The sequence below is a fragment of the Phytophthora infestans genome, genomic scaffold (assembly GCF_000142945.1).
Source record: "Phytophthora infestans T30-4 supercont1.47 genomic scaffold, whole genome shotgun sequence".
NCBI lineage: Eukaryota > Oomycota > Peronosporomycetes > Peronosporales > Peronosporaceae > Phytophthora > Phytophthora infestans.
In genome coordinates this window covers 895,059-921,183 of record NW_003303712.1, presented here as the reverse complement: position 1 = coordinate 921,183, position 26,125 = coordinate 895,059, and the positions used below count along the sequence as shown (strand labels likewise).

Genomic DNA, 26,125 nt, shown 5'->3' with positions numbered 1-26,125 from the left:
GCCTTGAAAGTATCGGACGACAAATCTTCGTCAGCAGCCACTTCGAGTGCCTTAAACTTCAGCATTTGCGAGGTGACAGGACAGCCGTCTTTGCGCATTAAATTTATCCACAAGACAATAGCACTCTCAGCCTCACTGGAAAGTATCGTTCCTTGTCCACTACACCGAAGATTCTTGTGATGGCCACGTCCACCTTCGCAAACGGCTTGTATATGCGCAGCCTGCTTTTTCCACTTCGATATCTGTTTTTGCTTGCGATTTCTGTCTGAGCTAGATAAGGGCGGAAAGAAGTGAGCTATTGCTTCATTCACAGTATGCGTAGATTCCATATATTGTAGTATGGTACGCTTGTGTGCATAGTCTACAGCAATTTGAGTAAACCTCTTTGGCCTTCTGCCTGTTCCAGATGAGCGTGGCCTCCCCATGGTGTGTTCGGCATGTGACGAAGTCAAATGTGTGGCAGGAACAGTCTCATAATTAACTGGTTGTGAGAGTATTTTTAGCAGTGGACATAATTCTTAAATGAAGAAATGTGATTGGCTAAAATAAAAATTCGCTTAGGACAAAACTTCGCTTAGGGCAGGGGGAAGGCGGTACTTTACGGTAAAAATGTGATCTGATACTAGTAGAGTACTGCACCCCGTTTTCGCGGGAGTGGACCATATAGGATTTGCAAATAAATTCAATTTTAGCTTACAAACAATAGTTCATTTGGACTGAGGATCATCACATCCGGAAGTTTATCAAAGGTCCAAGGGCGCGAAAACGGGGTGCAGTACTGTATTTGGTTACCCCAGTAGCTTGTAGAATCTAGTAGATTCTATAGAACATCTGATGTTCTGCAACGGATGATGCGGAAGCTTCGCCTTCATCATCAGGGATTATGTCGTAGACGTGATTGTGCGCCAACATGAAAACCTCCCTCAACATAAGCAGTAATAAAAGATCGTGCGCCGAAGCTACATGTACATTGATTGAAAAACACAGCATCGGAACATGGCCACGGAAAGCAGCAGACTTCGGTCTCTTCGTAGCTCATTTGCGAATTAGCTCTCAACCAAATCTTCATCAAACAAATCCTTCCGCAACCAGATATGTCTGGTGTTTCGAGAACCTTCACCGGCTACGCAGCTTACGATCAGGGTGGCGTGTGCAAACCCTGGCAGTTCGAGCCTCGCCCGCTCGGTGACGAGGACGTCGAGATCAAGGTCACCCACTGCGGTATTTGCGGTTCCGACGTTCACACTCTCGACAGCGGATGGGGCCCGACGCCGTACCCGTGCGTGGCTGGCCACGAGATTATTGGCAACGTCGCTGCCGTGGGTCCCGGTGTCAAGAACCTCGCCGTGGGCGACCGCGTTGGCGTAGGTGCACAGGCATGGGCGTGTCTAAACCGCAATCCGAATGATCACTGCCGCGACTGCGCTGATGGTGAAGACGCCGTGTGCGACCAGGGTGTCTTCACTATCAACGCCGCGTACAAGGACGGCTCCCGTCAACAAGGGGGCTTCGCGGATTTCATCCGTGTGGACAACAACTATGCCTTCAAGATACCAGATGCCCTGCCGTCGGAGGCTGCCGCTCCGCTCATGTGCGCCGGTGCGACGGTGTTTACGCCGCTGAAGCAAGAAGGTGTTAAGGCGGGTGACCGGGTGGGTGTGATCGGTATCGGTGGTCTTGGCCACATCGCCATCCAGTTCATCCGTAGGAGAAAGAGATCCGTTCTCTGGGAGCCGAAGAGTTTTACGACCTGAGCAACAGAACAAAGCTGCTGGAAATGTCGACTTCCTGCTGCTTACCGCTGACGCCAAGGATATGCCGTACGACCTGTACCTGAGCCTAGTTCGAAAGCGCGGCACGTTCATCATGGTGGGTCTACCTCCTGACCAGGTCAAGATCACGCCGTGGTTTCTGGTCCCTCGCGCTACTCGCGTGCGAGGCAGCGCTATCGGCAGCATCCAGGACATCAAGGACATGCTGGACGTGGCGGCGAAGAGCAACGTGCGTCCGATTATCGAAAAGATGCCGATGAGTGAGGTGAACAAGGGGCTAGACAAGGTACGCGACGGCAGCGTCCGCTACCGCGTTGTGCTCGAAAACTAGACAATTACGCAGTTGGCTGCAAAGTTGCCTGCCAGTACGTAGTGCTTAAGGAGAATTTATCAAGGTGCTCAGAAACAAATAATTCCATCACGTTCGCCAAAACTTTTGGTGTTCTCGTCGTTGTGCTCGCTTTTTTTCTTGCCTTGAGCATAAGATGGAGACTTTACATAGGAGGCGAGGCCTTACGATCTGCCTCGTTCGTAAGCATGGCATTTTCGTTAATGACGAGCCGTCAGTGTTCCTGTGACCAACCATATCGAGTTCGTCCACACCGAGTCTGCGCGCATCGTTCTTTGCGGAGACGGTAAATTGAACGACAACGGAGTGACTACCGGTAGCAATTGTTTCCTCTGGTAAGTGAGAGTGTTGGTCCCTAACTTGGTAAAAACGAGTGTCAGCATGCGTCGCATAATCTGCCCAAGTGTGCAACTTTTGCCTACACCTGTCCGTTGGTCGTCAGTCAGTCACCGATTGGCACCAGAGAGCTCAAGCCTAGTCTCACGTGACGCAACGCCATAATGACGGTGGTGCTACAGTCCGACGCCGAGTCGCTCGTGTCCCCCGCCACCAAGACCAAACAACCGCGCTACTCCACGTTCGCCAGTGCTAACGATGATCTCGACAAGACTCGCCAGGGTCTGCTGCACACTACGGACACTACGCCCGGCACAGCCTCGCTCTGGTCGCGCCTCTTCTTCTCGTATGCCAGCCCAATGATGCGTGCCGGCAACACGCGCCAACTTGACAACGACGATCTATGGGAACTCGAGGGTGAGAACCGCTCGGCTGCAGCCTTCGACGAGTTCGTGGTGCACTACGAACGTCACGACAAGTCCATCGTCAAGGCCATGTTGACAGCCTTCGGAGGGAGATTTTTCCTCTGTGGACTGGCAACGCTCTTCTCGACGGGTTGCAATGTGTTCGCCCCAGCTGTCCTGAACCACGTCGTCACGGTGTTCGCAGCCCCGCAGATCGACATGTCCAATCTCAGTGTCTGGCTCGGCGTCTTCTTCGCCTCGAGACTTGTGAATGCAATTGTGATCTCGCAAATGCATTTCTACCTCGAGTTGATCGCGCTACGACTAACAGTGACGCTCAAGGCGCTCTTGTTCCGAAAGGCCATGCGTCGCAGCATCCAGAGCAAAGGCGAGTCCAAGACGGTGGACATCTCCAACCTCTTTTCGTCTGACGTTGACAACGTGCTGTGGGCTGCCTTCCAGATCAACAGTCTGTGGGTTATCCCGCTCCAGATCGTGGTGGTGGTCTACATGTTGTACGAAGTCATCGACCTCGCTGCCTTTGCCGGACTTGGAGTCATTGCCGTGTCGATGCTGGTGGGTTTTATCATCGCGAAAATATCGGGAAACACGTTTGAAGACATTATGACACACAAGGACGACCGCATGAAGACCATCAAGGAAGTGTTCAATGCCATTCAGATCGTCAAACTCAACGCGTGGGAAGACAAATTCGCCGACAAGATCCAGAAGCTTCGTGCTACGGAGCTCTCGGCTGTGAAGAAATTCATGTACTTGGGCGCTCTGAACATTTTTGTGCTCTGGGCTTCTCCTATTGCCGTCTCGGCTGTGTCCTTTGCTGTGTACGCCATTGTTATGGAGAAGGCGCTGACGGCAGCGAAGGTGTTCACAGCAATTGCGCTGTTTAACGCTCTCCGAGACCCACTACGGGACTTACCCACAGTCATCCAGACGTGCATTCAAGCCAAGGTTTCGCTCGGTCGATTCTCTGACTATCTTGCACTGGATGAGTTCACTCCTTCGAATGTTATTCGTCACGATATGGCCCAGCCCGACGACGTAGTCATGGCAATTGACGATGGTACTTTTGGTTGGACAAAGGATACGCCATTGCTTACCCAGGCCAACCTCACTATTAAGAAGGGTGACTTGGTAATCGTGCACGGCTCTGTCGGCAGTGGCAAGTCATCCCTATGCTCCGCTTTGTTGGGAGAAATGGACAAGCTGACCGGTAGCGTGTTCGTACGAGGTCGTGTCGCCTACTATTCGCAGCAGACATGGATCCAGAACATGACGATCCGTGACAACATCCTGTTCGGTCTGCCATATCACAGCAAGAAGTACGCTAAAGTGGTCGCAGCGTGTGGCCTACTTCCAGACCTAAAGCAATTCCCTGGAGGTGACTTGACGGAGATCGGACAAAAGGGTGTCAACTTGTCTGGTGGTCAGAAGGCGCGTGTTTGTCTTGCTCGTGCGTGCTACTCAGATGCTGACATCCTCTTGCTCGACTCCCCGTTGGCGGCTGTCGATGCGATCGTGCAGAGTCAAATCTTCGGTGACTGTATCTGCAACTTGCTGGCGCAGAAGACCGTCGTGTTGGTGACGCACAGTGCTGACATTATCGCGAGTAAAGCCGCCAACTTGAAGGTGCTGGTGGAAGACGGCAAGCTGACAGCTATTCGACATGACGTGGCTTTACCACGGAGCTCGTTTAAACTGCGGACATCTCGTTCAGCGGTGGATGAAGCTACTCACGATGATGAAGCCGTAAAGAACGACGCTGGCAAATTAATTGACGATGAAGAGCGGGAAGAAGGTCGCGTGTCGAAGGAGGTCTTCGCCAATTACTTTAACTCGCTAGGTGGCGTCAAGGTGTGCGTCTTCCTATTCTGCGTGCAGACACTGTGGCAAGTGTTCCAGATTGGCAGCGATCTGTGGCTGAGTCACTGGACGGGACAGAAGGGCGGCTCGTACAACCAGCACGAGACTGCGTACAACGTGAAAGTGTATTCGCTGCTTGGGGCAGGCGCCGCGGTCATGGTCTTCGTTAGATCAGCTACTGTGGCAGTTGTAGGTCTCCGAGCCTCGCGCCATCTCTTTGACAACATGACGGTGTCGCTGTTGAAGGCTCCACTCCGCTTTTTCGACGCGAATCCAATCGGACGAATTGTGAACCGATACGGTGACGACATGTCCGCTGTGGATTTCATGATCCCATTCGCGTTTGGAGGATTTCTCGCCATGTTTTTCTTCACAGTGTGCCAGCTAGGAACTGCTGTGTACACCATGAACTTTTTGGGTTTTCTGATTATCCCACTGGTGTGGATGTATGTCAAGATTGCCAACTTTTACCTTGCGCCGTCTCGAGAGATTTCACGCTTGTGGAAAGTCTCGTCCTCCCCTGTATTGAGCCATGTGACGCAGTCGGAAGAGGGCGTTGTGGTGATTCGCGCCTTCGGTCAGGACACTGTTGACCGCATGATCATGGAAAACTTCATTCGCAATGATGTGAACAGCAAGGCTTGGTTTGCTGAGACCGTCACGTCGCAATGGTTTCAGGTTCGCATGCAGCTACTGGGCTGTGGGGTCATTTTTCTAGTGGTGTCAGGACTCGTGTACCTTCGTGATTACCTGTCTCCTGGTATAGTTGGATTGGCGTTCACGTACGCACTTAGCGTCGACAGCGGCCTCGCGGACCTTGTGCAGTCGTGGTCTTGGGTAGAAATCCAAATGGTGAGTCCCGAGCGAATCCTCGAGTATGGATCCATTCAAGCCGAAGGAAGTCAACGACCGCTTGTCATTGAGCCTGATGCCTCATGGCCTCGCTCCTCTGCCGTCCAGTTCCAAGACGTTGTCTTTAGCTACAAGCCGGGTGCTGCACCTGTTCTCAAGGGACTATCTTTCGACATCCAGAACAATGAAAAGATCGGTATTGTTGGACGTACCGGCGCCGGCAAGTCCAGCCTCACCATGGCACTCTTCCGAATCAACGAGCTGGTCTCAGGCCGCATTCTTATCGACGGTACAGACATCGCCACCATGCCACTGCGCACCCTACGCTCGAATTTGTCCATCATCCCGCAGTCGCCCGTGTTGTTTAAGGGTACGCTGCGAGCGTACATGGACCCGTTCGACGAGTTTACAGACGCGGACATCTGGAACTCGCTTGAGAAAGTGGATATGAAGACGCAGGTGTCGGCACTGGGGGGTCAGCTATCGTATGAGCTAAGCGAGAACGGCGAGAACTTCAGTGTGGGTGAGCGGCAGATGCTGTGTATGGCTCGCGCTCTACTGACTCGAAGCCGCATCGTGGTGATGGATGAGGCGACTGCGTCCATCGATCACGAGACCGAGAAGAAGTTGCAGCAGATGATCAATCGGGACTTCCAGGACGCGACGGTGTTGACGATTGCGCATCGGCTGGGGACGGTGCTGGATTCGGACCGTATATTGGTGCTGAGTGACGGTCGGGTGGTGGAGTTCGATAGCCCTCGGGAGTTGGTGAAAAACACGAATGGAGTGTTTCATGCGTTAGCGAAAGAAGGAGGGAATTTGGATCAGCTGCTTTAAACGACAAAGAAGAGCTCAGTACATCATGAGAACTTAGATTTCTTCCGACTTTCCCATGCAGAAAGCTGCAAAGAGTGCTACTTGCACTAGCGTTAGACCAATTACGTGATATTATCACATTCAAGTACCGGTTTTCGATCGAATTTGACCCTTTTTCTGATAATTGTGATTTCTAAAAACTTTTAGAAACAAAGTTCTCTCACAGCGTGTACTTGTACCATATATTAACCGAAATTAATTTTGATCGATGTTTGAGGCACTGAGTGGAGTGAACATAATCGGGACATCGGGTGACCCAATTGATTTTTAGGCACCAAAGTGTCTAAAGGCACGTTTCCAATGGCACCAATTTCCGAAAAAGGGGTAATATAACAGAAAATATTTTTTAAAATATCCCGAAAATGTAGACATTGCAACGAGTGGTTGTGGTGGATTGACTTGCAGGATTTTACGGGAGTGTTGTAGGGTTTGTGTGCCAACTTACTCATGTTGATCGAATTTACCGATGTCTTAGTAATTTCTTAGGCACGAATGCGAGGTGAAACCTGCTCCATCTACCTGAAGGCTGCACACTACTAACCGATGTACTTTCATCAGCTCTTCTTTACCATTAAACCGAGTGAACTAAAAATTTACATACGATGGTAGTGCATTAAAACCTAAAGATTGAGTTATCGTTAGACATAGCGCTACGGCAGACACTTCAGTAGATAGCATAGTCTGAAAAAGCGCAGCAGCGCGGGACTTGGCTTACATGGCATATCAATGCCACGGATGTAGCATTCGAAAACAATAGAACCATCACGCCACAGGTTGCCCCATCCGGTTGCCGTGGCTTCGTTTCCTTCTTGACCCCCAAAATCGCACGTAATTCTCCAAATAGATCCTTCTGCAATTCATCACACATGTAATACTTGGACTTTGGAGTTTGCAATGGGTCGAATATTGTTATTAACTTGGGTTTCGCGCGAAATTCAAACACAATCCCACACCTATGTTTATTGTCCACGTGCAAACTCATCAACACCTACTCATTCGTACCATCGATGAGATTTCTACTGCAAATGACTCGTAGTTTGTCTTCCCGCTCGCGAAACCGATAAAATATCGAGTCTTTATTTTCCATTAGACTGAGCTGCACATACTGCCCTTAGGTACATATACTGTGTATTAGTACATATTTGTGCCTACAGATACACTCTACACCGTGTATACCAGGTGCCTGTAATCACTAGTACATACGTAAAATTTACATGGCTGTACACATCATGCACCATGAACGAGAAGAGCTTGTACTGAGGGTCATTCGTGCTTGTGTGCGTGGCGTCAACTAGCATCACCTCCAGGAAAACCTTGAGCCACCGACGCATTTGGCGCGTTTGTTGCGTGATGTTTTGTGCCAAAGATTCGTTGTCGCCAAATACAGAAGCTCGGTTGTTCCGCCGCCAACAAAATCCCCGCAGGAGACCTTGAAATCGCTGTTCTAGTGTGTCCGTGCCGCGCCGCTTTTCTTTCATTTTGACAACCATGTTGTGGACGTCACGGCGTGTCACATTCAGACCTATAAACACATTCATGAGATGTAAGGTAATGAAATACTACCAAAAAAGTAATCATCTGCACCTGTTTTCTCGCAAAGAAACTGCATGATTCGCTTGAGCTTCGGACCCGACGATTGTAGCACACTCACAAACACAAGCAGAATGGGGTCCTCGACACGCCGCACGGACGGGTGGTTTTCGTAGACAGCGCTCGATGCGATGGTTGTGGCTTGTGCTGTAGCCTGTCACACGAACCATAATCTCTTTTCTTTTTTGTCTCAGGTCACAGCAGCGTTGATATCGGCCTTGCACTCTGTCGACTTTCCAAAGTAACTCTTCCACTGACCCGTACTGCGGCTTTTTCTCCTCCACCCATGTGTGCAAATGAGTTTGATCCAAAATGTCTTGAAATCGTCGGGAACTAGCGATAGAGAAGAATCGCCCGTGCCTGCCGGTCCTGCGTCATCTGCGCAACGCTGAGATCTAATAATAATCTGCGCTACGGCGAACTACCGACGTCGAGCTGCGGAGTCGAAAGAGCTGGTGCGTCCTCGCCTGGTACTCATTCAGGTATTTGCTAAACGCGTCCCAATTTTCGTGTCATTCCTTGTCCATCGGTGAAGCCTCAAACACGCTAGCAAATGACACGTGCGCCTCCGGCTCCCGCTCATTGAGATCCACCTGCTTATTTACAGAACATCAGAAGGAGTAATAAACAGCACAAATATATTTAAGAAACGTATGCCCAAAGTCGACTTGAGGCCTAGACGCGCAAATATTTAAATAAGAAGCTCTGAGCGTTTTGCGGATGGAGGAAATGGGGGAGAGGGGGTGTCTGTTTTCAGATTTTTGAAATGTCGGAATGGCTGGTAATATATCAGCGTAATTTACCAATTACCTACCGTATAACTTCTTTTAGGTACGATCTCACTTAGTGCCTCTTTTAAGTTTTGTCCAAATGTTTTTGGTACGATTTGGGAACATGCTATTAATAGTTACATACACTCTCGTCTCGATTAGCAATATCAGTCTTGGTTGGCACAGAATATCGTCATTATTATCGGAGAGCTGTTGCTTTACCCTCATGAGCCAGACACAGCTGCAGCAAGGTTCTTCGTCCAGGAAATATGCCACGTTCCTTAAGGTACCGCCAATGTCGCCTCAAGTGCAACGTCACCAGTCTGCATCGCTGCTGTCGAGACTCTTTCTCTCGTTTGCAGACGAAATGATGCAAATTGGCAGCACGCGGCAACTGGACCATGAGGACCTGCTGGATCTGGATGCCGATAGTCGCTCTGAAGTCGCTTACGCCTTCTTTAAGCAGCACTACGATCAGCAACAGCAGGCTATGATCCGAGCCATTGTGCATGGCTACGGATGGAAGTTCCTGCTCTGCGGACTGGCATCGGCGTTCACGACGGCCTGCATTCTATTTGCGCCTGCTGTGCTACACCACGTGATCGAAGTCTTTGCTGCACCAGAGATGAATCTGATGAGCCTCGGGGGGTGGCTGGCTACCTTTTTTGCCTCTCGTCTTGCCAACGCTCTGGTGACGCCACACGTAGATTTTCAGATCCAGTTGGTGGTATTTCACATTGCCGTGTCTTTGAGAGCTCTACTATTCGAGAAGACCATGCGACGTAGCATTCAGAGCCGCAGTGACGCCAAAGCTGTGGACATCGCCAATATCTATTCGTCGGACATTCAACGGGTGATCCAGTTGTATGTAGTTCTAGGAATCTCAGCCTTTGCTGGGCTCGTCGTCATCGCTCTATCGATGCTGGCTGCATTCTTCTTCACAAAGCAGACCAGTGGGTCATACAAAGAGTTGATGAAACGCAAAGATGACCGCATGAAACTCGTCAAAGAGGCCTTCGGTGCTATCCAGATAGTCAAATTGAACGCGTGGGAAGGAAAATTTGATGAGAAACTGCTCGCTCTTCGAGAGTTAGAGCTCTCAGAGCTTTCGCGATTCGTCTACGCCATGTGCGGAACAATCTTCGTATTGTGGACGTCGCCGTTGTTCGTCTCAACTGCCTCGTTCGCCTATTACACTCTGGTGAAAGGCCAGGTACTAACGGCTGCCAAGGTATTCACTGCCATCGCACTGTTTAATCTACTTCGAGACCCACTACGGGAGTTCCCAAGTATGGTCCAAAAGTGTCTTCAAGCCAAGATTTCGCTAGATCGCATGGCAGATTACCTTGCTCTTCACGAGGTCGATTCGTCCAGTGTGACTCGGAATGATTCTTCCATTCCAGAGGATGTTGCGATCCTGGTCGAGCATGGAACATTCGCGTGGAATGAAGATGCAAAGCCAGTATTGGCGGATGTGAACTTGATAGTGAAGAAAGGTGACTTTGTTGTTGTTCATGGACCCGTCGGCTCCGGTAAATTTTCACTGTGTTCTGCCTTGCTTGGCGAGATGGAGAAAATGGACGGCAAGGTGACTGTAAATGGCAAAGTGGCATACTACGCTCAGCAGCCGTGGATCCAGAGTATGACCATCCGTGAAAATATCCTCTTTGGACAAGTTTTCGACCACACCAAGTACCAGAGTGTCCTGAATGTGTGCGGACTTCTCCCTGACTTGCAGCAATTTGCCGGAGGTGACGCAACTGAGATCGGACAGAAGGGAATCAATCTGTCGGGTGGTCAGAAGGCTCGTGTGAGTTTGGCACGCGCCTGCTACTCCGATGCAGATATTTTCATCTTGGATTCACCTCTCGCCGCAGTCGACGCTATGGTTCAGAGCGAGATCTTCAGCAAGTGCATTTGTGGCTTGTTAGCGGAGAAGACGGTGATTTTTGTCACTCACAACCAGGACGTTATCGAGTCTGGTGCAGAAAGTTGCAAAGTCTCCGTGTCTAAAGGTCAAATATCGGTCGAGCGGCAAAAGGTTCGATACCCTCGAACCTCTTTTGCGACACAGATATCTCCTAACAAGACGAAGAAAGAGCCTACATCTCCCAAGAATGATGAAGACAGTTTGAAGGACACCGTTCGACTGATCGAAGACGAAGAACGCGAGGAAGGTCGAGTGTCGGCGGCGGTGATTTGGCAATATTTCAACGCAATGGGAGGACTCAAAGTGCTGGTGTTGCTGCTGCTGATCCAGTCGTTGTGGCAGGGATGTCAGGTCGGGAGTGATATGTGGCTCAGTCACTGGACTGGCCAGAAGGGCAACACATACGATGCTTCACGAACGCAGTACAACATGACAGTCTATGCGTTATTGGGTGGAGGCAGTGCTTTGATGGTGCTCGCACGCGCTGTGACAGTGGCTACTGCTGGGCTGCGTGCATCTCGCGACCTTTTTCGTCTCCTTACACGGGCTCTGTTGTCTGCACCGTTGAGGTTCTTCGATGCTAATCCGATCGGCCGGATTCTGAATCGATTCGGGGGAGACATGGCGTATGTTGAAATTGACATTCCATTTGATGTCGGAAGCCTATTGGTGGCCGGTTTCTTCACATTTTGCCAACTTGCGACTGCAATCTATATCCTCAACATACTGATCGTGTTCATCGTTCCGCTCGCGTATCTGTACGTCAAGTTTGCCAAGATTTACTTGCTGCCGTCTCGAGACATTTCTCGATTACTGAAAGTGGCGTCATCTCCCGTACTCAGCCACATTTCACAAGCCGAAGAAGGGGTCACCACCATCCGAGCGTTTGGGCCAGACTGCGTGGACCAAACAATTGCTGAGAGTTTTACGCGCAACGACGTGAACGCTCGCGCTTGGTTCTGCGACTTTGTGGTGTCGACATGGTTTCTACTTCGCATGGAGCTCATTGGCTGTGGCGTTGTGATTGCTGTGGTTTCCTGTTTGGTCTACCTTCGCGACTATCTGACACCTGGACTTGTTGGGGTCGCGTTTACTTACGCATTGAGCATTGACAGTCGACTCTCTCGCCTCGTTCGTGTTTGGTCTTGGCTGGAAATTGAGATGGTGAGTCCTGAAAGGATCATGGCATATGCTTCCATTCCTCCAGAAGGGGAACAGAGCACCCTCGCAATTGAACCAAGTCAGGCGTGGCCTAGTACAGGCACCGTTTGCTTCCACGATGTCGTCTTCGGCTACAAGCCGGGTGCTGCACCTGTTCTCAAGGGACTATCTTTCGACATCCAGAACAATGAAAAGATCGGTATTGTTGGACGTACCGGCGCCGGCAAGTCCAGCCTCACCATGGCACTCTTCCGAATCAACGAGCTGGTCTCAGGCCGCATTCTTATCGACGGTACAGACATCGCCACCATGCCACTGCGCACCCTACGCTCGAATTTGTCCATCATCCCGCAGTCGCCCGTGTTGTTTAAGGGTACGCTGCGAGCGTACATGGACCCGTTCGACGAGTTTACAGACGCGGACATCTGGAACTCGCTTGAAAAAGTGGATATGAAGACGCAGGTGTCGGCACTGGACGGTCAGCTATCGTATGAGCTAAGCGAGAACGGCGAGAACTTCAGTGTGGGTGAGCGGCAGATGCTGTGTATGGCTCGCGCTCTACTGACTCGAAGCCGCATCGTGGTGATGGATGAGGCGACTGCGTCCATCGATCACGAGACCGAGAAGAAGTTGCAGCAGATGATCAATCGGGACTTTCAGGACGCGACGGTGTTGACGATCGCGCATCGGCTGGGGACGGTGCTGGATTCGGATCGTATATTGGTGCTGAGTGACGGTCGGGTGGTGGAGTTCGATAGCCCTCGAGAGCTGGCGAAGAACACGAACGGAGATTTTCATGCGCTATCGAAAGAAGGAGGATACCTACACAGACTAAAGTAAGGAGAGAAAATACGAATGCAAGAAGTTGAACAACGGAGCTGCTGAAGTCATTTTTACCTCGTTACCCTACCACAACCAACTTAGTTTTCAAGTACGACACGGTAGCGAACGCGACCCTCGCGCATCATTGCGATGCCTTCGTTCACCTTGCTCATAGGCATTTGCTGAACGATGGCACGCACATTCTTCTCCGACGCAAGAGCCAGCATGTCCTGTATGGCTTGAATACCTCCGATAAGGCTGCCCACCCACTTGATACCCTTAGCCACAACGAACATCGGCTTGAACTTGACCTCGTCGTTTGGGACACCCACCATGACGAATATGCCGCGCTTCTTCACCAGAGTCAAGAACGTGTTGTACGGCATGTTGGTGGCATCAGCCGTCAGCAGCAACACGTTGACGGAGTTTTCTGCCTTCTTCTGGTCCTTCGGGTCGCTCAAGTTGTAAAATTCCTCGGCACCGAGAGCACGAACCTCCTTTTCTTTGTCGGCTGAACGCGAGAACGCCACGGGGGTAGCACCGAGAGCACGGATAAACTGGATGGCGAGGTGGCCCAGCCCTCCGATCACGATGACACCCACACGATCACCTGGCTTCACGTTGCGCTTTAGAGGCGTGAAAACGGTCACACCAGCGCACAGTAACGGCGCGGCGGCAGTGGATGGAATGTTACCAGGAATCTTGAAGGCGAAATTGCTGTCGACACGGACGTTATCCACCGTACGCCATGGAGCCATCCTCGTAATTTGCATCGTAAGTGATCACCGAGCGGTTGCAGAAGGCGTTTTCACCGTCACCACACTCCTCACAAGGTCTCTTCGGGTCCTTGTTAAGGCAGGCCCAGACCTGAGCTCCGACGCCGACGCGATCGCCCACGGCCAGATGTTTGACGCTGACACCAACAACACTCACGTCACCAATGATCTCGTGGCCAAATACGCACGGGTACATCGTGGGTTTCCAGCCGCTGTCGAGGTGGTGAATGTCCGATCCGCAGATACCGCAATGCGAGATCTTGATTTCCACATCGTCTGGACCAAGCAGGCGTGATTCGTATTGAAATGGCACAATCCTGCCCGACGGCTCGAAGGCAGCAAAGGCGTTGACAGTTCTTGGAGCACTTGACATTTTTTTTAGCTTATCAAGATGCTGCAGTGATGTACGATAAATTAAAGAATGATCAGTTGGGCGAGACTAGGAATTGCAGTGGCAGAATCGAGCTTTGCCAAACGACCCTGATCAACAGAGCCGTTGGGTGGCAGACTGCTGTTGCGATATTCGTTGCGTGCCTGCTCCTACAGTAGAACGATCTCACTGATGTTGAAGCTACTAAAGATTATGCAATTTGAATTATAATACATGTAGCAACTGCATCAACAATGAGTTGCTACATCAACATTGTTGATGCAGTTGGAGCGAGTTGCTTCACGTACGTACATGCATTATAATTCAAAATGCATAATCTTGAGTAGCTTCGCATGAGTTGATTACAGTGATCAACACGTGCGAAGCTACTGTATTCAAGATTACGCATTCTGAATTCTAAAAATATTGCATTTTTAATGATAAAGCTTGTTATGTACATGTACCAAAAACAATTCATAGACCGCTCACCTTGAATCACAAGATGACTTTGTTAAATTGTTCTACCTTAGACAAGCAAGAATGCCATTTCTTTTTCATCTTGCTCACCGTAAACTGTTTGTCTCCATAATCCACTTTCCATTCATTTAATGCTTGTCACAAGTTGGAACTCTCGGAAGCGACCATGGCGTCAAGTTCACTTACAAATTCGCTTCCGACCAAACACATCAGAGAGAAAATACCAAGACAACGTTCGTTATGTCGACTGCTCCGAGAACTGTCAATGCATTCGCCGCCTTTGACAGCACAGGCGAGTGCAAGCCGTGGCAGTACCAGACCCGTCCACTTGGTGACGAGGACGTCGAAATTAAGATTTCTCACTGCGGTATCTGCGGCACGGATCTTCACACCATCGACGGCGGTTGGGGGCCAGCCCCGTACCCTTGCGTTGCTGGGCATGAGATCGTTGGAGAAGTGACTCTGGCTGGCTCGAGCGTGAAAAACCTGGTCGTAGGAGACCGTGTCGGTGTTGGCGCCCAAGTGTGGGCATGCTTGAACCGCGATCCCAATGACAAGTGCCGTGACTGCGGAGATGGTGAGGATGCTGTGTGCGACCAGGGTGTCTGGACCTACAACGGCACTTACAAGGACGGTGCCAAGTCATACGGCGGGTACGCTGACTACGTGCGTGTCGACAGCAACTACGCTTTCAAGATCCCCGACGCAATCCCTTCCGATGTTGCTGCACCTCTCCTTTGTGCTGGTGCAACCGTTTTCACCCCGTTGAAGCAGGAGGGTGTGAAGGCGGGAGACCGTGTTGGCGTCGTTGGTATTGGTGGCCTTGGCCACATCGCTATTCAGTTCATTCGTGCACTGGGCGCCACTCCTGTTGCTTTCTCCCGCTCTGCAAGCAAGGAGAAGGAAATCCTGTCGTTGGGTGCCAAGGAGTTCAACAATCTCACCGACCCGGAGCAGCAAAAGAAGGCAGCTGGAAGTGTTGATTTCTTGGTGCTAACTGCCGACGCCAACAATATGCCGTACGACCTGTACATGAGCCTGGTTCGCAAGCGGGGTACGCTCATCATGGTTGGTGTTCCGAACGACCAGGTGAAGATTACACCATGGTTCTTGGTTCCTCGTGCTGTGCGAGTGCGAGGCAGTGCTATCGGTAGTATCCAGGATATCAAGGACACTTGCGGCGAAGAAAAACGTTCGCCCGATCATCCAAAACTTGCCGATGGCAAAGCTGAACGAGGGGCTCGATATGGTTCGTGAAGGCCGCGTGCGCTACCGCGTTGTTCTTGAGAACTAAGCATTGCAGTCACTACCAAGGATACATGGCAGTTTATCACATGGGCGTTGCCAAGTGTATTTTACTTAAAAATAAAATACACACTGTTTGCTTCAAATTCGTAGAAATATTTTGAATTATTTCTTAAAGGTACCGGTATTAAATACCGGTGCGTAGCTTGTGGCGTAAAATACGCAATAAACCTAGCCCTTACTTTCTTAAAATAACTTCTCAGATAAATTTCGAACCCTCAAAAGAGAATCTTACCTCACTTTCCAAAACGGCCGCTAAACCACCAGTCCAACCAATTCGGGAAGAGCAACTGCCAGCTATGGCGCCCCCCAACGTCGACAGCATGTTCACGCTCAAGGTGGACAACGTCCCCTTCCAGATCGGGTTAGTGGGCTCTCTTCTCTCTCTCATGTCATCTCCTTTAACGTTCTCTATCCACAGGAGCGACGAACTGCGCGACCTTTTCTCCAAGTTTGGTGAGATCGGCGACGTCTACATCCCTCGCGCGCGCGGCTCCAACGAGTCGCGCGGCTTTGCCTTCGTGCGCTTTATTGAGAAGCGCGATGCTGAGGACGCAATCGACGGCATGGAAGGACAGGAGTTCCAGGGCCGAGACTTGCGCGTGCAGTTCGCCAAGCAGCGCCGCCCTGACAACCCGCGGGAATTTTACTCGCGTGGCGGAGGTGGCGGCAACGGCGGTGATCGTTACGGCGGCGGTGACCGCTATGGAGGAGGCGGAGGCGACCGCTACGGAGGAGGCGGAGACCGCAAAGACAGCCGCCGCTACGATGATCGCCGGGACGACCGCAGCTACGACGATCGTCGCGAAGACCGTTCGCGCCGCCGCTCTCGCTCTCCGGACCGCCGTGACCGTGACCGTGGCAGCGCAGGACGCGACCGCAGCCGTTCGCCCCGCCAACGCAGCCGCTCACCGCGCCGCAGTGCGTCGCCGCCGCGTCGTGACTAAGTGGGCTACGGAGACGAACCAGGACAGAGCGACAGGGGAGCCACCAAAGTACCAGTACAAGCAGAGAGACCAGACCAGAACAGACGGATTTTGCGTATTTTATCTACTTGCGGACTTGTGGTCCTGAATTGTTGCTGTCAATCGAGAGAGTATTAACACGTGAACCAACCGGGGAACTTCAAAGAGAGAAACTGCTGGGAGACCCGGAGATCCTGACCAGAGTTGGCGGTTGTTTCGTGGGAGGTGCATTCAATTACGTCGTGTGTAGTGCGGATCCTGTGTTTGATGGTGCTGTTATTCGAGTCGTTGAGGTGGAGACAGCATGTGTGTGTTTCTGAACAGACGACTGATTGTCCTTCTGTCGCTATTTCTACAAAGCCTCGCAACGCAATGGTGAGGTGTTAACACTCCACTAGGTAAAGTATCCGGACAATGACGGTCTTTTGGCATCCCAACCACCATACACGCAGTTCTTAGAATAAAAGGCGCATCAACGGCATTTTGGTGCCAAACGAAACGGGAGCTCTAATGTCATGATTGATGGGGCCTGACATGGGATTTACACTAAGTCATCGCGCTTTTAATGGCCTTGGCTCAAGGCACGTGTAAATTATTGCAAAAATCTTAAGTCATCCACGGTTCTCCGCAAGAATACAGAGCAATTTTGAAGACACGATTCCACTAACGGCACTTAAGATGTGACAATGAGGAAGATGAAGAAGGCGATGACGCCAACCATGAGCCCGGCGCAGTAGAGCGAGCGCATGTCGCCGTCCATGTTCGAGTATCCGCGGCGTCGGTAGCACATTCCCCCAGCGTACACAATCGCGACAAGCAGAATGGCGCCACCCAGTCCAACGAAGATGCGGGTGACATTACTCCAAGAACTGTCGTCGGAATCGTCTTCTTCTTCGTGATGCCCATGGCCACTGCGGATAGGAATCGCCTCACTGGAAGATTCATCCTGGCAGCAGTCCAACTTGGCTCCCGTCACCGGATCCGGATTGCAGCAACCTCCATCCCATCCGCAGCAGTCCAGCCCAGCAGCACCACACTTAGCTTGACCCTGGCAAGAGTTCGCGTCGCTCGAGTGAGAATCACTGGATAAGAGTGCTGTCCGTATTTCGGACGAGCAGCAATCCAGCTTGACACCAGATCCAGAGCAGCAGCCACCAGGGACGCCACAGCAGTCAAGGTTGGCGGCCTCGCACACTGGTTCACCATAGCACTTCGCAGCGTCCTCAGTCTTCTCAGCAACCTTGTGCGTTGTATTGCTGATCACCGGGTGCTGGTTCTTGCAGCAACCCAACACAGTCCCTGAGATGGGGTCAGGCTCACAACAGCCATCGATGGTGTTGCAACAGTCCAATCCAAGCACAGCGCACTCATGTTCACCGAAGCAGGCGTTGCTCGGCAACAAAGCGGGGTCTTCCTGCGGACAGCAACCTAGTGCACTCGGACAGCATCCTGGCAACGTGCCACAACACATCAACGCCGTGCCATTCGCTCCTGCCGTGGCACAAGCAGGAAACCCAAAACACTTGGCATCAGCATCGAGGTCTGGGTTGCTCAGCGCTGGGCGGTTCTTTTGAGCAAACCACGACGGACGTGTGGCAGTCCAGTACATTGCGTTTGTGCGCGAAGACCACGTGTCGAACGTCTTGACCGTGTTGTTGAGCTCGTCCCAAGCTTCCTCTGCGTCCAAGATCGCATGATCCATGACTACAATTGAGCGCCAGATATCGTATTGGCTCAGATCGGAGAGATCTTGGCTCAATAGCGCGTACTCTCGGGCGACATATTCCTCGTCCAGCAATTGCGGCGTAAAAGGCGTGAACGGGAGCATGTTGATGCCGTGGATGTAGACGGCGCGGTCGCCAAACCACGTGTTATACACCACACTCACCTCGCCTACGACGCCCACCATGGCGTTCTTCGAGAAGACAGGCTCGTAGATCTTGGAGTTCTCCGACATGTGCCAGTATTTCTTAACCGATCGCAATTCCGTGGCAAGCAAGAGACGCGCGTACTGATGATAAGAGCTGCCTCCCTGTCCTTTGGCAGCGTTTTCGTCAAGTGACGAGAAAAGCACCAACGCGTAGTAAGCGTTGAGATCTTCGCTGCTGCTTTCTTGAGACTTTCCGTCTTCCATCGGGAACAGACCGCTAGCGTACGAGTGGCCAACGAACCAATCTTTGTGGCGAGCAGAGGGGAAGAGCAGTCGGACGGGCAGATCGTTGAAAAACGACGTGTTGCTATTGAGTAGCGGCGTGCCAAAATCTCCCATGATCAAAGCACAGGCTTGCGCGTGTTTCTCAATGAAAGCTGGATCGAATTTACGAACGGCAGCAAGCGCGTAGACGAAATATCCGTAATGGAACTGCAATAACAGCATTCAAAAAGTGTCAGTATCAGTGAGGTCACAACATACAGGGAGGAACTCTCATGCGTACATGGTGGTCGTTGTAGTATCCGTTGCCATAGTCAGCCTGATCGTCCTTCCAGCCATCGTTCGTGATGATACCACCAAACGTTTGGTCGTACACAAAGTGATCGACGTTCGTGCCTTCAAGCCAATCGACGATCGCCAGCTCAACTTTTGTCAGGAGTTTCTGCTTCAATTCGTCCTGCTTGAATTTATCCGCAATCAGCAGCAAACGCGCATCACGACTCACTTGTTTGCCAAAGTTATACGAGTCCGGACTCATGGGCGGTGGGTACTTGTCAGCGTCAATAGGCAGCTCTTTGAGGATAGCTTCCGTCACTTTAGCGCGCATGTCAAGACGAAGCTGCTTGTCGTCCGAGCTGTCACTGAAGTCCTCACTAAACAGTCCGTCGTCTGCGTAGTTCCACTCGACCGCTGGCAGCGACTCTTTCATGTGCCACACAGCGCCGAACACGCCTTCCATCAGGCCGCGAATACTCGTGTATCTCAAGTCTGATAGCACCTTGTTCTTGCCTTTCTTCACAGGTTTGTTGTCGTTCTGCACTTGCATCACGTCCATGTGGTGAGGAAGTGCCAGCATCAGCAGTTTGCTGTTCTCCTCGTCTGTGACGACGTCGGCTGTACCGTGGAACATCGAGAAGCTTTTTGTCTTCCACTGGAACTTCAGCAACGCTTTATCCGAGTCTTGCGGGTCCAGTGAGTGAGCGACGTCACCTCCAACAGCGTACACAGGCGCTGACTCTAGCAGATAAGCCATCACCTTGGCATCGTGACACAACGCCACTCTCAATACACCCGTGAACGCCTCGTCGCTTGTCACTTGTCCATTGTCGTTCAACTTTAGTTTAAGTTGCTTATCCGACGCGTACACGTACCACGTTTGGCCATTGTTGAGCTCGGCTGCGAAGGTGGCGAAAGGCACGTCGTCTCCGTTCATAAGCGTAAGTCCTTGACGCTTCTTAAAGCGATTAATCTGCAGTCCATCTTTAGCTTCCAACACGGGGTGACTGCGAGTGTATTCCATCGTAATATACGGCGACCCGCGCACAAGATACACCCGGAACTCCTCCGCTTGGCCGCGACTGAAGCGCACGGTCGTACTGAACGCGTCAAAGTTGACAACGTGGTGCGATAGTGGCAGCGTCGACGTCGGCGCTTGAGAACTTACGACCATTTGGGCGATGAAACCTTCCACAATACTCCGAGGCGCCACGACACGGAACGGGAAGCTCACGTGCAACTTCTCGTCCAAGATCTTGTGGACGTAGGGCATGGATACGACGGCCGATTGGCCCTCTGCCAGCACCAGGTTCGTCCACCACGCGCCGTCGGGAACGGCACGTCCGCCAGCAGCCTTGGGCTTCCCTTCGATGTCGTGCTGGCCACGTGAGCGTCGAGCGGTAGATGCTCTGAGGCCGCGAAGAGGCTCGTGGACAGTTGAAGCGGGTGTGATGCCACGGGGAACGGCAGCTGTAGCTTCAGGTCGCTGCCGGGTACAGCCCAGGCGCACTGCGCATAGCTCCAGAGCAGCAGCAACGCGCCACCAACAACTCCAGTCATGGCGTTCAATTGACTGGGTGCGAGGCTGAGATCCAATTAAGAAGTGAGAAGATGGGAGCCGCATCAGATTGCTTAGGATCTTTGCAATACAAATTTGTATGTGAAAAAAAACAGAAACCTTCGATCTGCTCACCTGCGATTTGTGCGACGATCTGAGTTCTGTAGTTCAGGATTACTGGACGCATGCACAGAATTGGCCATCTAATAGCAGCGGCCAATTCACATTTCAATGCTGACATTTCTAAAAGAAGTCGAATTTCTTATGTTATCGTAGTCGTAACGTGGCCGATAGTATCGAGAAGCATGCTCGATCAATTCAATACTCACACAGCTCGTAACTACGAGAGCTTTCTTCTCGTGTAGCACAAGAGGTGACTGAAGTGTGGTGAAGATGGTGCGTGCACAAGAGATTGGGAAATCAAAAGTGAGTAAATCAAACTGGCTGTGTTGCATCAGGGAAGGCCTCGACCAAAACCCTCTTACAGTTTCCAGTAACTACTCCGGCCCCCACGAGGCAAGGGAGTAGATCCTTCCTGGAGGACTCCGCAGAGTCTCTCCTGGATTTGTCCTTCTCCCTCATAGTCACAACCACTCACAACTCGCACTTCTTACTCTCAAATATATTAAACTGGAATGACCTAGCAACAGTCCCCACATTGACTGTAACACCAAAGTGTAGCCATTTTACCGTCGAAGTCTCGTACTCCCACTTCATTCCACGTTTGATAGCATAACTGACCTTGCAATGGATATGCAACATGCCCGTGATCGCGCCGGACAAATTCAGTCGCACTATGCTTCTTCCATAACAATATCCATGTCAGTATCTGGTGCTACAAACATCCATTGGCTCCACGATAGTCGCAACGGCTTTCCAGGCCTCGGACACATCTTCGACATTTAGTCTTTTTCGTTGGCGCTCGAATTCTGCAGGACCCAACGCCTTGGTAAACACGTCTGCCATTAGATTGTCAGCACTCGGCACATACATCACGTCCAACGCTTTCTCTTGAACATACTCATTGATAAATCGAGCGTGCTTGGCCATGTGTCTAACTCGTGACGTGTTGCCGTTGTTGGCTACCACTGCAATCGTGCCTTGATTATCACAGTATACCGGTACATGTGGGTACGGATCACCAAATCCCACTTCCATCACTAGCTCACGGGCCCACGTTATCATCTTGCAACATTCACAGCACGCAACTAGTTCAGAGCTGCATGTATCCTCTGTAACTCGCCGCTGGCCGTGACTTTTCCACATCCATACATTACCATGCATACGTAGTACGTAGCCGGTCACTGATCGACTGGTCTCTGGACACGACTGGTGATCGGTGTCTGAGAATGCATCCAATGTCGGATACTCTGACGTTACTCTATACACCAAACCTAAGTCCTTCGTGGCGAGTGCATAACGTACAGCTCGCTGTGCAGCTCGGTAATTCTCGACTGTGTATGCTCCCATGTATCGGCCTAGTGTTCTCACTGAATTCGCCAAGTCTGGCCGAGTACAAGCCACAAGATACTGTAATGATCCTACTATCTCCCTAAATGGCAGTTTAGGGTCATTGATCTTTGTCACGTTCGTCTCGATTTCGGTCATCTTCTCATGGTGATACTGGGGTGATCGCACAGACCGCAAACCAAACTTCTGTGCAAGTCGCTCGACGTATGCCCTTTGGCATAAACTCAACATGCGACCTGGAATATACTTCACTTCCATGCCCAGTAAGTGTCTTACTCGTCCAAGATTCTTCAGATTGAAGTGTTTAGCAAGGTCCTGCACGACGCCATTGATATCACTTGACGTCCCAGCAATCATGATGTCATCCACGTACACTGTCAGATACACGATGCGTCCGCCGCGTCGTCTCCAATACACGCCAGCATCGTGTACACACTGTACAAAACCTATTTTAATCAGAACCTTATGCAGTGTGTCATTCCATATCTTAGACGCTTGCTTCAAACCATACAGCCCCTTTTGGAGCTTACAAACACGATCCGTTCCATCTTCATATCCCTCGGGTTGTTCCATATAGATAGTAACGTCGATCAGCTCTCCGTTCAAAAAGGCAGTGACGAAATCTACATGCACGCAGTCCAGATTCAAGAACATTGCGATCAGCATCACCATTCGGATTGACTCAATCCGAACAACAGGAGAGTAAGTGTCTAGATAGTCTATCCCAAATTTCTGCATATATCCTCGTATAGCGAGTCTGGCCTTCAGTCTGTCCACTTCTCCTTTTTCATTCCTCTTTATCACTAACACCCACACTGATGTCAATATGTTCGCTCGTTGCTGTCCCTTTCCTTTCTTCGGTCGTGGAACCAATTCCCAAGTCATGTTTTTCATGAGAGCCTCGTACTCTGCATCCATCGCATCTTGCCATCCTTCCGCATTGTCAGATTGCAGGGATTCTGTTCTAGATGTGGGGTTCAGGATATCGTTCACAGCACCAATCATCATGCACTGCATTAAAGTCACCGCCATGACCCATGTGTTGGGGTTATATCGAATGGTTGGTCTGCGTTGACGAGACGATCGACGCGAAGAAGTAACGGGATCATGGTTGGGTTGAGCTCGTTGTGCTGCTTGACCTTGGTTCACCGTACTCTGTCTACTTTCTCTAGAATTGTTACGATCAACCGGACTCAAAGCACTCGCACCCGACGTACTACGACCCCCTTCGTTCAACCTCCCACTGGCTCCGATAGTCTGACCGCTCACATTCACCCTTGATCGATGATCACCAGTAGGTTTCCCTTGCAAATCCGCTGCTCGGCAGACATCATTACCATTTTGTTCTTCAACCGCTTTGACGTATTCCCAGTCACTACTATCGTCACTGCTAGACTCCACGTCTGACGTGTTTGCAGTAGACGGAGGAGCAGGTTTTTCTTCAAGTTCATTGGGTTGTTCCACATTAGTGACAGCAACATGGGTAACTGGAAGTAAGACATACGGGATTTCTTTTGGTACGTCTTTCTGTTTGCCATAATACCTCCCAGCAAGCAGGTTTTCCACATAGTTTCCTCCAACCGCTACATCTTCACGAAAGCGAACTGATCTACGCTGAATGATGTTCCCGGTTCCAAGATCCAGTAGCCGATAGCCTAACGTTTCTTCTGCAATTCCCAAAAATACCGCAGGTTTAGCTCGCATCTCCAACTTGTTGCCTTGTGTAGCCTTAGGCAAGTGATGGTAGGCAACACACCTACATATCTTGATATCTTTCATGTCTGGCTTTTTCTTATACAGCTTCTGGTACGGTGTCATGCTGCCAAGAGCCTTTCGTCAAGCTCATGCTGTCGACATGCACGACATAATGCAGTATTTTCACCCCCACAAACACTGAGGTAAGTTTGCTGCATCTCGAATAGCTCTGACTTTGCTGAGCAATTTGCCCATTCAGCTTCTCCACCAAACAGTTCTCTTCAGGAGTGTACGCATTTGTTGTCATCAATCGGATTCCATGCTCACTCAGAAAAGAGGTCAGCTTGCCATTTAGGAATTCTCCACCCTGGTCACAGCTGAATGTTTTAATATGAAAGTCCTTTTCCAGTTGACGTATCATATTCATCATATTTTCTCCAGCATCACTCTTCTTCTTCAGAAGGAAGACCCATTTAAAGCGTGATGCTTCGTCTTGCACTAGTTGAAAATATTTTGCATCACCTGGTGTTGTGATACCAACGTAGCAGACATCGGACATGAGCCTCGCTCCACACTTCGTGGCACGTTTTCCCTGCTGACGCTTGAAAGACATTCGTTTTGCCTTTGCCTCCTCGCAAGCAATGCACTTTAGTGGTGTTCTCTTGAAATCGTCTAGAGATAATCCACTCATGCCATCCGCAAGACCTTCTTTCACCATCTTCTTCATGGCAGCCTCGTTCAAGTGCGCTAGTTTGAGATGCTATTTCATGACAATATTGTCCTCCAGCGTCTCCACAGGACGAGCCATCATTAAAGCAGCCTCCAGCACAGGACATGCTCTCATCCAGTAGAAACCATCCGATCCTTTATTAAATTCAAGTCGGACACCATCCTTGTCGAAATACTTGACTCGATGTTGCTCGTCGTCAGTGTTAGAGTAAGACGGCTTCCAGCCTATTCGCTCCAGTAACCGCTGGCTTATAAGGTTGGTGGCACCATCAGGTGCGTAACGAGTCCCAGGTAATTCTAGAATCTTCTTATTGGCCACTCGTAATCGGATCAAGCCTGAGTGCTCGTTAACATCTACGCCACCTTGCCAATCTAGAGCCATCATCGGGTCTCTTTCTAATTTGACAAACGAGCCGCCGTCAACACATACATGTGCCCCGGCTCCACTATCCAGCATCCAATCGTAGATCTTATGCTTCTGCGAGCAGCTATCGTTTTGACCCCAAGTCATCCGTATCGGTACAGGCGGGTTATTGGTGTCACCAAGGACACCAGGCCACACCAAATTCATATTCGTCGACTTGGTATGTTCGCCAGTATCCTTGCTCTCATTCTTCTTTAATGCCTTCCACCCGTAGCAATCAGCTCGGAGGTGACCCTTCTTCTTGCAGAAGAAACATTTTCGACTCTCCTGTCTGATCTTTATTCCTTTGCCGTTGTATTTCTTGAATTTGTTCTTCGGATTATGCTTAATGGGACACTGTGACATCACTTTGGTAGCTTAAGTATCTTCACTGACGTCTGTAACCCTCATTGCACAGGCTCTATCCGTTTCAGCTTCTCCAAGTAGAGTATTCACTACAGTAGCAAGGTCAGGTGGAGAGCCACCGTCGGTCCGACTGAATAATCGAACGTCATTTCGATGCGAGTCAACCACACTTTGCAGTATTATCCGAGCCATTTCTTCGTCCGTGATAGCTGCATTCATATTAGCTAATTGACGTCTCATGTCCTCAAGCTTCTCCAAATACTTTTCCATATCCTCACCAGTAGTAAATTTGGTGGAATACATCTTACTGCGCAGTCGAATTGCACTGGCATAGGCTCGTTTTGTCTTATCTTGTTCAAATGATCGCCACATTTCACGCGCAGTAGCCATTTTGCACACTTTCTTTGAGTCCTTGGGACACATACCGAGCAATAGAACGTATCGTGCAAACTGATCCCGTCTCAACCATTCGGGCTCGTTTGGGTCAGCAGCAGCATTACCGTCAATAACATCCCAGCACTCATGTTGTGCTAAGTAGCCTTCGATTTGGGCATGATATAGGTCAAAGCCACCGTCTTCGGTGTACTTAGGAGGCTTCGAACTACACACCCGTCGTTGAGCCGTACCACCACCTGCTGCACCATTCACCACTTGTTGTTGCTGCTGCTGCTGTCCATCTCCTTGCGGTTGTCCTTGCGGTTGTCCTTGCGGTTGTCCTTCCGACGACATCTGCAGCTTGAACGAGGTCACACACGATAATATACCACAACGTCTTACACGTGGTCTTGGGCTCGATAACCTACGAGAGCTTTCTTCTCGTGTAGCACAAGAGGTGACTGA

The 26,125-nt window shown here is 50.6% G+C and overlaps 5 protein-coding genes across 5 annotated transcripts; 4 read left to right on the top strand and 1 right to left on the bottom strand.

The window, feature by feature from the left end:
• Positions 1-1,094: 1,094 nt before the first annotated feature.
• PITG_17049 (ATP-binding Cassette (ABC) Superfamily) lies at positions 1,095-6,431 on the top strand (the record flags this gene model as incomplete). The annotated part of the gene is made up of 3 exons (XM_002897207.1): positions 1,095-1,652; positions 1,762-2,058; positions 2,640-6,431. 3 exons carry the CDS (start codon positions 1,095-1,097, stop codon positions 6,429-6,431), a joined length of 4,647 nt encoding a protein of 1,548 aa, XP_002897253.1.
• Positions 6,432-9,605: 3,174 nt separating this feature from the next.
• Positions 9,606-11,229, top strand: PITG_17048 (ATP-binding Cassette (ABC) Superfamily; the record flags this gene model as incomplete). Its single annotated transcript, XM_002897206.1, has 3 exons — positions 9,606-10,821; positions 10,996-11,118; positions 11,222-11,229. 3 exons carry the CDS (start codon positions 9,606-9,608, stop codon positions 11,227-11,229), a joined length of 1,347 nt encoding a protein of 448 aa, XP_002897252.1.
• Positions 11,230-11,381: 152 nt separating this feature from the next.
• On the top strand, positions 11,382-12,761 carry PITG_17047 (ATP-binding Cassette (ABC) Superfamily; the record flags this gene model as incomplete). The annotated part of the gene is made up of 1 exon (XM_002897205.1): positions 11,382-12,761. One exon carries the CDS (start codon positions 11,382-11,384, stop codon positions 12,759-12,761), a length of 1,380 nt encoding a protein of 459 aa, XP_002897251.1.
• Positions 12,762-12,841: 80 nt separating this feature from the next.
• PITG_17046 (mannitol dehydrogenase, putative) lies at positions 12,842-13,892 on the bottom strand (the record flags this gene model as incomplete). Its single annotated transcript, XM_002897204.1, has 2 exons — positions 12,842-13,460; positions 13,489-13,892. 2 exons carry the CDS (start codon positions 13,890-13,892, stop codon positions 12,842-12,844), a joined length of 1,023 nt encoding a protein of 340 aa, XP_002897250.1.
• Positions 13,893-14,606: 714 nt separating this feature from the next.
• Positions 14,607-16,618, top strand: PITG_17045 (mannitol dehydrogenase, putative; the record flags this gene model as incomplete). The annotated part of the gene is made up of 3 exons (XM_002897203.1): positions 14,607-15,615; positions 15,939-16,035; positions 16,093-16,618. 3 exons carry the CDS (start codon positions 14,607-14,609, stop codon positions 16,616-16,618), a joined length of 1,632 nt encoding a protein of 543 aa, XP_002897249.1.
• Between the last annotated feature and the right edge of the window lie 9,507 nt (positions 16,619-26,125).